The sequence below is a fragment of the Numenius arquata genome, chromosome 5, assembly GCF_964106895.1.
Source record: "Numenius arquata chromosome 5, bNumArq3.hap1.1, whole genome shotgun sequence".
NCBI classification, from domain to species: Eukaryota; Metazoa; Chordata; class Aves; order Charadriiformes; family Scolopacidae; genus Numenius; species Numenius arquata.
Genome location: NC_133580.1, coordinates 29,091,720 through 29,106,073, shown reverse-complemented (window position 1 = coordinate 29,106,073; position 14,354 = coordinate 29,091,720). Strand labels below are relative to the sequence as shown.

Genomic DNA, 14,354 nt, shown 5'->3' with positions numbered 1-14,354 from the left:
GGAATCAAAGTTCACCGTGAGCAGCCATTTAGCATGTGATGTGATCACACAACAAGCGGGTTTGGCACACAAACTCATGCTTTTAGTCCACACAAGCAGATACGGTGGCATGAAACAGCGAAGTGTTTAAGATGGACATGGAAGCCAAGTCAGTAAACTCCAACGGCAGCCGGTACAGTACATTTCATAGCACTTTGCTCTTATTTGGTCACAATTTCTTGTAAACTAGTTCATGGCACTCATTGTCCATGCAGGTCCACAAGCCAAAACATAAGAATTTACAGAAATAATCAGATTTCTATTATTGATCGTTGTATCGAGATCTCTCTCATTAGAGAGAGAATCTTCGCAGGTTTACCCTGCAGTTATATTATCATCTAACTGCAGACGTAAGTGAAAAAAAGATGTACACATGGACTATTGCAAACAAGTAGAAGCAGCTACATGTAAACATATCTCAGACTTGTAAAATAAAATTTTCAGTTTTCAACTATAAATACAAAAAGTGGAGCACTATATACACAACTTCATGCTCGTAAGGTTAGATTCATCACTGCAGAGACAAAAAAGAGACACAGATTAATCAAATTAGTAAATCGGTATTTCAGATTTCTATTCCAAATACATGGATATGGCAGGGTTGCAAATTCGGACGGGTATTTCCTCAGCACCAGCTATTTTTCAGAGACAAATGCATGCAGGAGGTCACTTATGCTTTATGTTTTCTAATGTATTATTCTAATGTAGTATAATGCCACCTACGTTATTCTGAATACTCTGTTTTTAAATCTAGCACTGTCTAGGTTAAATCTTTACTAAAATAATGTTGCCAGTTAAAATTAGCATACGTAATAACCAGGAGAATGTATTGAAGATAGAAAGGTAAGGCAAAGACAAGGGCAGGATGCACTGGTCTTCTAGGTATCCCAGAAAAATAATAACATAATAGATCAATATAAATACTTGATAAAAATGCCACATCCATGAACTTTTATAAAGAATGGGAGGCAGTGATCATGTGCAGAAACCAAAGGATGTATGACTTTTCATATGAAAGAGAAAAGTCTTGGACTTTCCAAAAATCTAACGCCAACTGTTTCTACAATACTGCCTCAATGAGGCAGTACGTCTCTTACAGCCTCGTTACAACCTCTACACATATTACAACCTCATCACACCAACTACTGTCACAGAGAGGTCTTATTTTGTGTTGCTGCATGTATCTGTCTAACAGGCTCTGAAGTACATCCTGATATTATGACAGGCTCCTCTGTGTGCCAAGGATGTACTGCCCCTGGAGAGAAAAAGCTCTGCCATCCTACCTTTTGCCAACAGCCAGGCATCGGTAATCCATCGGGACCCTGTTTCAGCGGGAGGAGGGGAAAAAAAAAAAGACATAGTTAAGTTTGATAGGATAGGTATCCCATCAATATCTGCTAGAACAGCTGAAGCAGCTCTGACTTTTTATCTAATAAGTAGCAACCAGTGCCTAACTTATTTCCTCTCTCGGCCTCAAGGTGAAGGAAAAGCCAAAGGAGAGGTTTACGCTCTAAATACATACGTGCGCCTCTCTGCCATAAAGATTTGCTTTTTCCTAAATCATTAGAACATCTTCATCAGTTTCTTATTGCTGTTAGAGCTCAGGCTGCACATTATTTTAAATATAATCTGTTATTCACAACAATCTGTAGCTGAATGTACAAGATCAATGAGAAAAAAATATATTATCGCTTTTATCTGGAGGGTATTGTATTTTATGGGCCCCTAATATAAAGTTAACCCAGATAGCAAGACTCAAATTTGAGTGGTATCTTTTCTGTTCACTTTCATTCTTAGCTTTTGAATGAAGCAGCAAAAACTCAAGGCCTGAACATACCTCAAGTGGCACAGTGGAAGAAAACATCAGTGGTGGGAGCAGGGCAGTAGAGCAGCACTATTTCATCACTTGGATAACACAGCTATCTAATTTCTTCGTATATTAGCGAGAGTCACTCCATTGCTCCTCTGCCACCGCCCTACTTCCACATATCTCCACGCATCCAGAAAGATCACAGACAACTTTTGACCACAGTCATACTGGTTTTCATGGAACTAATTCCAATTTATGCGGCTATACAGGGCTTAGCCAAAGAGTTACATGCTCATAGTTAGGAGCACATATCATGTTACTCGACTATATATGAGAAGAAAAAAAAAAGATCAGGCCTTGACATTTTTTAGACTATAGAATAACAACGATTATTATGTGAATTTACAGGTGAAGATAGTGGTTAATGAGAACTTTTTGAATGTGCTTGCATGTAATCTGATGGGAACGGCTTGCTGCCTCAAGCCACAAACAGTGCTCTTCGCTCAGCAGCTTATTCTATGAACAGAACACTTTTCAGCCATCAGCGAGTGAATCTCCAGATAGAAATGATAATACAGAGACAGAGAAACATTTTTAAATTACAAAAGCATGCTCGATTATCCCCAACAAAATATGAGATATGGTTACCATTAACTGGAAGCAAACAAAATGGACTATGGAATAATCTTAATGGGCTATGTATTTAAGATTAAAATCCATTGACTTCAAATTAGAAGTGCTGTAGCTGAAATAAATTCTACTTAATTTAACATTCATCTTAGGAAGAACCGTGCTTAACCACCAAACAATATCAGAACATGCAGATCAAATTTTACTGCGAACAATTAAAAAGAAAATCATCCTTGTATCTTTAGGAAATGTGTATGTACTGTTTCTTTTATCTTTTTTTTTTTTTTTAATTATTTATTTTTTTTAAATGGAAGAGAGTTTAAACTTACTTTGCCATTAAATAAAAATCACTGTTGCCAGATTGGTACAAGGGAGAGGGTCAACAGGTAGCATTTTAGTATAGGTGGGAACTTGAATTCATGCTAACATAGGGTGGGGAGTGTTGTGTGTATTCCAGGAAGGTAAGTTCCAAGGGTAAGACCATTAAATTGAAGACATTAAATAACAAAGACAGTGAGGGTTTGGGCTGCAGACCGTTATCTTCTTACAAACCTCAGGTGAGCTTTTTGTTTCCAGATCTGTTTGAATAATATCTGACGAACAGGCCAGACACGCAACGTATTACGAGTGTAAGGTCTGGGAGAATGGGCTCCAGCTTGGCTTACTGGAAACCTACGACTTGATTTTCAGCAATAATATCTGCATCATTCTGTACGTGACTCATTTTGGCCAAATCCTGAAAATATGAACCCAAGACTGTACGGGTTGCCCAGGGTGCAGGGTAGCTCTGGGACAGGGTAGCGTGAAGAACTGAGCCAGTGCAGACAGAAGTCATCAGACTTGATTAGAAGTGGACATTGTGCTGGATTTCTACAAAGACTTTCGCTCAGGGTGAGTAAGGCAATAGGCGTTTTGTGAGGAAAATAACAAACAAACGATTCTCAGGGGAAATGTAGGAAGGACACAAACTTATAAATTGCCATGTGATGTGGGAGCAAACTGCCGAGAGTTAGGTTTGAGGTGTCAACAAAAACGTGTGTTCTCTCATTGCGGTTATGGTCACTGAAGCAGCTGGTTTGTTCATGCACATGCATGTGTTACGTGAATAATGTAAAGTCAGCTGTAAAACCCATTACTTTACATTGAGAATGGCTGACTACAAACAAAGGAACTGCATGCAGGGTTGGTAGGAAAGAGAAATACTGTACCAATTGGCAAGGGGCATCCAGCCCATCCAGGCCAGGCTGGCCTGGCTCCCCTTTTTCCCCCTTAATTCCACGGAATCCCTGTTTGTAAAGATTAACTGGCAATGTTACTGTCAAGGAAATGCCTTCAGTATTGACTTAGCTGGAGGTAACAAATAACAATGGAGAGGCAAGAGGAGCAAGCTGACCGCCGTGGTGTGATTTTAACCTGTGGGGCACTGACTCTGGCACTGCTCAAATTTGGTTCCTTTGGCTTGAAATGCCAAAGGCAAGAAAATAATTTAAAAGAAAGACCAACAAACCCCACAAATTTAGCCTGAAGGTCTTACGTCTGGTGCTTTAAAAGAGATGTGGAGGTTGACAAGCAAAATCTGCTCCAGAATTTGCCAGAACTTGAGATAAGGCTGCATTAACAAAGGGTAAAGGTGATACAGTTAGCTGGTGCTTGTTCCTCTCCCCTCATTTCTTATTCCATCAGTCTACAGCAGGACAGTCGATTGTCCAATACACAAGTGAGACGTACCAATGGGCAAGGTGCATCTAATCCAGGAGCACCCTGTTCTCCTTTCTCCCCTTTAGGCCCCTTTTTGCCTTTCTTTCCCTTTTCCCCCTGTGGATACAATGGTTTGGATAAAACAAGTTTCATTCTTTTGGAAAAAAAAAAATTAAAGAAAGATTGGTTTAAAAGTTTGGGTTTTTCTTTTTAAGCCAATGGAGAGCTGAAAGGACACTTACCACTGTGTTCTGGTTTGGATGGTGCATTATGTGGAAAAATAAATTATATGATCACAAGCAAGTACTGCAATCATTCGGTATTAGTTTGTGTTGGTATTTCATATCAGTATTATGAATATTTTGAATCCTAGGACAGGGCTTGAAATCATTGATTTCTTGAGACAGAGGCAAATCTGCAAACCCCCCCCAAATCCACGCTCCAAAATAAGAGTTCTCCTACTTATTTTAAGTGACAGTACTGAAGTGCGCACACAAACCTACGCTGAATTTGTCTGCTTCCCTAGAAGATTTGTCACCAGTCAGGTGTAACTTTGTGAGAGCAGAGTACACCAGCAGAGTCTCTCTAAAAAAGACCTGTGGCACAGATGCTTCGCAGGGACGGCTGGTCTCTGGCTAAATTCTATAAACTTTCATGGTGTCACGTCAAGGGTGAACTTGGCCCAGTGCATCCTTTGCTGAACTGACCCTTTGCACTCCGGTAAGAGCTTGGGATAAATCCCGTTCTCAGCGGTGCCCACAGAAACGCACAGACATCACTGGGGGTGTGCTGCTGTCACTCCACATACAACAGGACCATTTCAAACCCTGTTACAGGAATCAAAACATCCAAACTGCTTGATGGAGAGGCGCTATGACACTTTCAATGATTTCATAATGTCTTGATATCATAATCAGAAATGATAATTAGATTCTTTATTTAAATATTACAACATTTAAATGTACTCTCTACTGCAGGCAACATTTCATCTACATTTGTTACCAAAATTCAGTCCTATGATTTGACCCTGAGGTGTTTTTTTTTTTTTCAATGCAAAACTTTCAGCGCTTTAATTCCTCATGGAAATGAGCTGACTCCCCTCAACAATGCTACCTGCAAAGATGGCCTCACCTTCAAGCAGTGCAAGATGTTTAGGGAGTTCATTTTATAATTGGTTTCACACCAGTTGATCACAATGGTAAATGAGTTTCAGGTTTGCTCTCAATTTCACAAAAATCAAAAAAGGTTCTGTTAAAAAAAATGAAACAAATTGGACTAGGATTGTAAAAAATGGGATAGGAAGGATGAGTAAATCAGGAATATCACAAAGAAATGGGAAAAATAGTCATAGGAAAATTAGTATGACATTGGAGAACCAGCAAGCGAGGTTGTGGCTATTGGGAGGATTTAATTTGTGAGGAAAAGGGTAAAAAAGACAGAGGAATTGTAAGGAATGAAGGTAGAAGGAGAAGGAAGGAATGCCCCTTTGGAAGACAGACGGATTTTGGTGAAGCATAGTAAATAGACAGTTAACTAATTCCACACCAGTACAGAAAAACTTAATTCATTAACAAGAGAGAAAACCCATTTTTACACAATTAAAAAAGAATTAGCTATATCATACTTAAAAAAGGAAGGAAAGCACATTATTCATGTAATATCATAGCATACTTGACACATTAAAATGAAAAAAATCTTTTCCTTGAACCAAACATACTGCATTCATGACACGATAGGAGCAAAAATTTCTTGTCTCTCTTTTCTGTGTGCCAAAAAGTTGCAGGATAATATTAAGGAAAACAGCAGCCCGATCATTATCCTTTACCAAATTATAAGATTGTGATGTAAAAAAATCCCCACGAGTCAGGATCTGTAAGCTGGTTAAGTTTTCATCTTAAACCTGGCATGCGTAGCACAGAAGACCAACAGTTTCAGCATCGAATCTCGTTATCTGTGCTCCATGCAACACCCATGTGTTTGCAGCAAGTGTATGCAAGCACAGAGCATGGACATGCTCCAAAATTTATTCTGAAAATGGACACTACAGTTTGGTTTCTGACTCTTTTTTTATATCTTTAGGACTTTCATTTCTTTAACTTGTTGGGTTACAAATCAGCAGATAACTATTTAAATTCCCAGTTTTGCAGGGCAAACCTATGAACTTACTAAAACCAATGCAGCCGTCATCTGTGTAGAGAATAGTCTGGATCTCCTGAGTACTTTACTGCTTTTTCTATGGACTGAGTTCTTGTCTCTTAATCTTCACCTCCTTACTAGAGAGACTCACAGGAGATACGGAGAATCTACATCTGATGAAGATTAAAAAAAATTAATTCCTGCCTTTCCTCAGTGCCTAGAGAAATACAAATTTGTGCCACTTCTGTAACACCATTATGGTTGGAAGAATCTCCAATCCTCACATGCACGGATTTTCATCAGTGCAGAGTGTAGGGGGAAGAGGACGATGCCTTTCCAGCCACTGTTGTGATACGTCGCACTCCCCTGCCAATATTTATAACAAGAGACACAACTGCACATTCGGGATCAGGGCGCCCTTCCCTCCTCCTCCTCACAACACAATCTCTACCTTTTGTTAAAGGCTATTCATTTATTAAAAGAATTTTTTTTTTCTATTCGTACAACTTGAAAACACAAAATGAATTGTACAAACCTTTTTTGTGCTGCGTGCTCCTGGACTATAATTTTATACGAGTAGAGCTAGAACACTTTTAAAAATTATTTTTACAGCCAAGTTAAGCAGACGTTATAATGCAAACACTGACTTGCTTTCGCTGTAGCAGAACTGACAGGCTAAAATAAAAACCATCAATCTAGGACTCATCTCATACTGGAAAAAAAAAAAAAAAAAAGATTTATTCCCTGCCTATCATAGCATGTCTATGAAAAAAACCAAGTATGAGTGGTTCTCAATAGATTGTTAGTAATGATATATATTTTTGCAATGCAATCTGAATTAAATTTCTCAACTAGAAACTCACTAATCTCAACTTGTGTGACGTCAGTCTAACAGCCAGTGCTGTAAGGAATATTTAAAAACCAAGAAATCATGAGCTGGACTCTCAACTTGTAAACTGGTTTATCTCTGTTGAGATAGATGCTGTTACACCAATTTGGTCAGAGACAATTGGTAATTTACATAAGAAAAAACATCAGAACTGAGAAAATTTGTTATAATGAAAGCTTCTATTAGCATGAATATGAAAGCATTACCTTCTGTCTTTTGAGAGTCAGCCTTCCATTTGGAAAAGGAATGACTGAAGCAGCTAAGGTGGTTTTGGTGAAACCACTTTATTTGAAAGATACGAGTATTCCCTCATTTCTGGAAAAAAATGTGTCAAACCTGTGCAACAGAAGTCTCTTTCACAGAGGTTTCAACTATTTCTTCCCTGATTTTTCACAGAGGAAGACCTTCCTTTGCCTTCTAATTTTCTTTGAGTATTCTGAGAATTTTTAAGGCAGAGATTCCATCTCAATTTTCACTCTACAGACTTCCTGGCAATCCTCTTAGTCTGAAAGCCTGTAAGATACCGTAAGACATCTGTCAGACCTGCTAAATACTTTATCCCATGAATTCTCCTCGAGAAACAGGTTTTGCCTTTTTCTGAATTTTTAGGGAGATGGAGTAGACTTTCTAGGAGATGTGTCCTGCAGCCCAAGGTGAACAAGGGGCAGCCTGAATCGCAACTGAACTCCAAAAAGGGCCTGACTGTGCCTTGTGGCCACACAGAATTCCCACACACAATTTTCTCGCCCTCTTGCAACTGGAGGTCCTGTGTTTGAGCTATTTAGTCTCTGGGAATAATGAACTAATAGGCAAAAGCAGTATGCTGGACTCCAGGACATTAAAATACTTTTACATCCTCAGTGCAAGAATCTCAGCTGTTCCATTTTCACATGATATCAGATTTATATAAGCCTGTTTTACCAGCTTTCCAGCTTTTCTTCCACAGATCTGGGGCTCTGGTGGCTTTATTTTGTCTGCCTATCTCTAGCTGTACATGGAACCACAAATTCAGAAGGTCTGGCTGTAAGGGACTTCTGGAGGTCACCAGCCTAACCTCCCATCCTGAGCAGGACGATTCCTGACCATAGATCAGGTCAGACCAGACCAGGTCCTGCAGTCCTCCATGGGCAGTGGTTAAGCCACCTCTCTGGGTAAACTGTCCCAGTGCCGTGCTGCCCTTCTAGTGAACAAGGTTTTCCTGATAGCCACTCTGAACCTCCCAGGAGCAGGTCGTGGTCTTGTGTTTTCCCATTCGCCATTACCCAGAATAGTTTTGCTCCAACATTTTTGTGTCTTCCCTTCAAGTAGTTTGGCCTCCTCTTTGTCAGACTAAGCCAGTCCACCTTCAACCTCTTCTATCAGTTGCGTGTGCCCCAGGTCCCTGCCAGCTTGGTAGCCTTCTTCCTCTCCAATTACTCAGCTGGGAGGCCCCAGATACCATCTGCAGTATTTAAGCAACCTCACCAGGACTGATCAGAGAGGGGTAACAACTTACTTTAATCTTCTGGACACAACCATTCTGATGTATCCCAGTATGAGAATCAGGGAATTGTCAGAGTTGGAAGGGATCTCTAGAGATCATCCAGTCCAACTCCCCTGCCAAAGCAGGGTTGCCCAGAGCACATCACTCAGGACTGCATCCAGGCGGGGCTTGAAGATCTCCAGAGAAGGGGACTCCACCACCTCCCTGGGCAGCCTGTTCCAGGGCTCTGGCACCCTCACCCTAAAGTTCTTCCTCATATTTGAATGGAACTTCCTATGTTCCAGCTTGTGCCCGTTGCCCCTCGTCCTGTCACTGGGAACCACAGAACATACCGTTAAGCTCATTCAATTTGGCACCCGCTGTAATTCCCACTTAGCACAGGCTGGCCATTTTGCCAGTCATCTATCAGAGCTGGCAGTTATCAGTTACACCTTTCTACTGATAACTGCTCTCAAAAAGAAAAGCTGTTTGCTTGTGACAGACAGATCTGTAGTCTTTGACAGCAAGCAAGAGCTCACCATTCATTGTGACTACTCTGCCACGTCAGACATTGCCTTTATAATACTCATAGAGCACCTGCTTAAGCAACAGTTATTCTGCAAACTCAGTAGCAGATTGGTACTGTTGTACTCAGTACACATTTGGTGTGTAGCATGGACAGGCATGGTACACTAGGATCAACAGTTATACTGCAAATACTGCCAAGGAACTGAGGTCTCCAGTATAAAATTGCTACCACAATGACCTATTTCAGTCGTCTGCATTAAAAAGTTCAGGTTGACAAGGATTTTCAACAAGTGTAGGACGGATTGGAGAAAAAGAGCCTAAAAACAAGGTGTGCTTCGGAAGATGTTGATATTATTAATTCTGTGCATAATTTTTTGTGTTTTTTCATGATTTTGCTTAGCATGTATCTGTGACCTGCCTTTTGGCACACAGTAAAAACAAAGATAAGTTTTAATGGGACAATTTATAGCATAAAGACAGCAGAACTGACTAGGCCGAGGAATCAAGCAACAGTTAATAACACTGTGGTCACCTTTTCTCCCTTTTCTCCTATATCACCCTTTTCTCCTCGAGGACCAGGGAAACCCTATAAAAACAAAATGGACAAAGATCGGTTGACTTTTATTCACATGCAGGTTAAGCTTTCAAATACTCTTGGAAAACATAAAAAAAGACGATTTCATTACATGCTTTGTATGTATATGTGTGTTATATGTGCACATGTGCATGCACAGAATAGCATGTGAGACAAGTCAGTCATAATGTTTGGTGGAGTCATTTTGCCAGCAACGGAAAGTGATCATATCACTCAAAATGGCAGTAGTCCATGCTATGTAGCGTATGCATGTTCTGGAAAAGACTCCTCCAGGTTAGGGATTTTAGTGTAGGACTAGAGGAAAAGGCTTTTAGTAAGTCCTTTTAGCATGCCGAAGAGAGAGCCTATATTTTGAAATGTATCACTTACAGGTTATGGAATTATTCTCTTTAATAAGGATAAATTTACTTAACCAAATGTTAGTGACTCCTTGTTCTTCTACAACCGAGTCACAAGTCTGAATATTTTCTTACCAAGTGCAGCTTTTCAGCCTATTGACTTCCAAAGGACCAACTACTTGTATTACTAAGCACTATATCTGGTGGGGTCTGTCGATAAGAGCTGTATTTTGCATAATCTTTGTCCTCTTTATCATAGAGAATGAACAAATGCAGCATTTATCACACTGTATGTACTGCATGCACACTAAAATGAAAGGCGTTACGCTCAGTAAGCTATTTCTTGAAAGACGCTTACCTACCATTAAGAGTGCATTTGTCATACATATTACTTACATCAAGGCCAGGCTCGCCATCTTTGCCCTGCCAAAGAACCATATAAACTACATTAGCATCCCTAAGCTGTGATACAAACGGCCACCTTGATGCCCAACTTCTGTGCTCCCTTCATACAGTGGTACCCCCTGTCGCTAAGGGGGCACAGCCAGCATTGCCTTAGTGAAGGGCATTTCTGTCAGTGTTTAACATTTCCAGGAACTGATAACTTGACTGTAAAATCTTGCTTGACTGTAAAATTTTGTTTGCACGCAGATACCAGGGGCAAGCTAAAAATACAGAAAAGCCTATCCTTTTTCATTTTTAGTTCACAGGAAGGGGAAACAGAAACTGGATTTTTAAAATTTCAACTCAGAAAAGTGACCCTCAGATAAACATGCACTGCAAGCTAATTTAACACTCCACAGAGCCTGAAAACTATCCTTCGTCATTGACTCCCGATCCAATTAAATGGATCCAATTAAACCGTGAGTCTGTATTCCAGCTTAAATTAATTAATCAAATAGATTAGACTGGAGAGGGTATGGAAACATTGCAAGTCTCTTGCAGCAGCTGGTTGTGCCTGGCCAAGCACATTTACACGGCTTTTCTTGTGTCAAAGTACAGAACAGACGTGTATACGTACACATCCAACCCAGTCACCAGCAGAGTAAACACAGCAAGTCAACTGATTTTATTTGGGCTACCCTCCCTAGGCCAAAGGAAGTTCTAACTCTTATTTTAGAAATGGATAATATTTAAATGGTTGATTTAAAGCATACCATCTCCACCTATGAATGATCAACAACGAGCTTCGCAAATTGCTTTTGAGCACAGGACACAAAAAGGAAAACAAAACTGCTCTCTGAAGTGTCAAACAAAACAAAAATACACTGGTGAAGTAGCTTTGCAGCACGGAAATCCAAGGAGCTTACCGACATTAAGAAAATCACAGCTTTCCATAGTTGATCCTGAACTCCTGTCACTCTCGCATGGTCCCCAGACACGCGAGATGGCCACAGCTGGCAGAAACAGGAGCACTTGCATTCTGGATTTCCTCTCTCTTGCTGGTTCACGTCAGGTCTGTTTCATTACTTTTGCACGACCACACGCACGGGTAGGAAACTAAGTCTGCGATACAGACCAGTGACCTTGCACTATCAGGGATTATTATCTTTCTTTGCCTTTTCCAACTAATTGTATTGCCAGGTGAAAAGCAGTCATAAAGCACACAAAGTTTAATCAAGGAGTGATGAAAAGTACAATGTGTACAAACTTACAGGCAAGCCGTAGGGTCCTCTAGGTCCAGGTTCACCTACAGTTCCCTTTTCACCCTAAAAAAGGTTACAGAACAAGCAAACAAAAAAGTTGTCTGTCTTAGATAGAAATCATCTCTACCAAGTGCTTTAGGTTAAAGTTTATGCATTCCTAAATCTTTTGAGGGAAAAATATCCAAGCTCATTTATTTTTATTAAATGATTAAGGGGGCAAAGAGAAGGCACTTTCCAGGCAAAATGACTTTTCAGGCATACGATATTACATTTGTTTTTAAATCCATTAGTAACTGAAAATATTTTTCAACCTGAACTTGCACCAAATTCAGCCTGTAAAAGCTGCAACATCACGCTCAGTAAAAATCTGATGTGGCAATGAAAACTGAGGATATACAGCATCAAGCTCCAGTACAGCAGCTGAGATGTGACACAGAGACAAGCAAAAATAATGTGTCAATCAAAACTTGTATGTAAGCAGGCAATGCTATCAACAGTGACACTGTGAAGATTATCCCATGCACTGTACTGTGTTGCTAACTGCTCTGCTGGATTCTAGATTAGTGATGTAAATACCCTGGTTTATGAAATCAAATCTGTATTAATGTGCGAGACAAACAAGTATCATAGAATCATAGAATACCAGGTTGGAAGGGACCTCACGGATCATCTGGTCCAACCTCTCTTGGCAAAAGCGCGGTCTAGACAAGATGGCCCAGCACCCTGTACAGCTGAACCTTAAAAGTGTCCAATGATGGGGAATCCTTCACTTCCCTGGGGAGATTATTCCAGTGGCTGATTGTTCTCATTATGAAAAATTTTCCTCTTGCGTCTAATGGGAATCTCCCCAGGAGTAACTTGTACCCATTACCTCTCATCTTTTCCATGTGACTCCTTGTAAAAACGGAGTCTCTATCTTCTTTGTAGCCACCATTTAAATGCTGGAACATTTACCATTTATGACCATTTATGAAATACGATTTCATACGATGATTTATGAAATGGTCATAAGGTCTCCCCTAAGTCTTCTTTTCTCAAGGCTGCACAAATCCATTTCTCTCAGCCTTTCCTCATACGGCAGGCTTCCCAGTCCCTTGATCACCTTTGTGGCCCTTCTCCGGACTGTCTCAAGCCTATCCAAGATTAGTACAGAGATTACTCCAGAAGTTTGGTCTCATTCTGCACTAAAATCCATGGAAAAATTACCAGTTTCCAGAGGGATGCTACCAAAATAATTTTGCAAGCTTAATACAGAGCAAACTTTTCCAAATGAAATGAAATTTCAAGATGACAAATTTCAGGCTGACAGTAGTAATCATCTTTCCTCTTCAATTGTTCTTCATCAAGATCGCTATGGAGTTAAACTTCCTGAGTTAGCCAAAGTTATCCCATGTAACTGCAAGCACAGTGCTCTGGGAGCTTGTTAGGGAGGCAGGGCTGGTAAGCAGGTGCAGGCAGCAGTCTTGTTTCAGACTGTGGAGCCCTTTCCTCTGAATAAAATCCAGCAGAAAAGCCATATTCTCTTGAGAGAACTAAACTGCTCAAAGCAGATAAAAAAGAAAGTCCTGACCACCTCCAGTTTTCAAAGCTCCTACTCTGGATTTGTTATGTAGAGTTATTTGGATCCCTTCTTCACCTCCTTTCCTTAACATACATAATCTAATGCAAGGCTTTGTGCAAGTCTCCTGGTCTACAGAAGTGCTGTGTTTCATCCTAGCAATTGCTGCGCTTAAGCTCTTCAGATAATTCTGTGTACAAGAGCCTCTAAAAATCTAGGCTACTTACTACTCATTATTAATTTATTATTCTATTATTAAAAGCACAAGACAGAGATGTAGATGTGTGCCTAATTAATACTGGTGATCATCGGCACAGCCAAGTCCCTTAGCACAGTTCTGAAAATGGCTTCTAAATCTCAATTTTATTGGCTGGATAATACAAAAAAGCAGGCACCTGAATAAACCGAGCCTGAACCTGTTGTTGAATAAGCACAGCAGTAAGGAGTTTGTCAGAGCAACTGACATTTGATCAATTTTAGATATTTCGTATTTTTACATAGGCAGACACTGTCTATACTCACTTTAGTCTCGGTGTGATTGGATGTGTAATGTCTGGTCTTTATGGATTCTGCAAATCTCCAGCTGTTTCTGAGCAGCACTTAGGCTGGATCGCCTTGCAGAACAATAGGAGGTGTTGGGAAGTAACAGCTGATTTGCAATACAGTAAATCCCTTGCAGTTTTAAAACTTTCTGCTGATAAGAAACTAATGTGCTGACCTATGTATATAACAGCTACAAAACTGATCAATACGTGAAATATGTCAAGACTAGTTAACTATCTTTTTTTAAAACCTTCAACAGCAAAGATGACTGTACGAAGTTCTCTCAAGATAGGCCTGTAACGTTGCTAAACATATGGTAGACATAAAGATCCTGAATGTATCAGTCTAGGATATAATCTCATCTGTTATGTAAGAATATATTTAGAGAGATGTATCTCACAATTTTTTGCCTCCAATACAAAGCACATGCTGAAATGCGTTTGGAATATCAGATGAGATCATGAACATTTACAGATTATATA

At 40.0% G+C, this 14,354-nt stretch overlaps 1 protein-coding gene across 1 annotated transcript in view; it reads right to left on the bottom strand.

The window, feature by feature from the left end:
• Positions 1–1,187: 1,187 nt before the first annotated feature.
• COL25A1 (collagen type XXV alpha 1 chain) overlaps positions 1,188–14,354 on the bottom strand; it is a 336,819-nt gene continuing 323,652 nt past the window's right edge. The window contains exons 32-36 of the mRNA XM_074147547.1: positions 11,781–11,834; positions 10,522–10,548; positions 9,725–9,778; positions 3,688–3,765; positions 1,188–1,361 (exon numbers count right to left, since the gene is read on the bottom strand). Of these exons, the coding sequence (XP_074003648.1) occupies positions 1,188–1,361; positions 3,688–3,765; positions 9,725–9,778; positions 10,522–10,548; positions 11,781–11,834 (387 nt within the window). The remainder of the gene's footprint in view (positions 1,362–3,687; positions 3,766–9,724; positions 9,779–10,521; positions 10,549–11,780; positions 11,835–14,354) is intronic.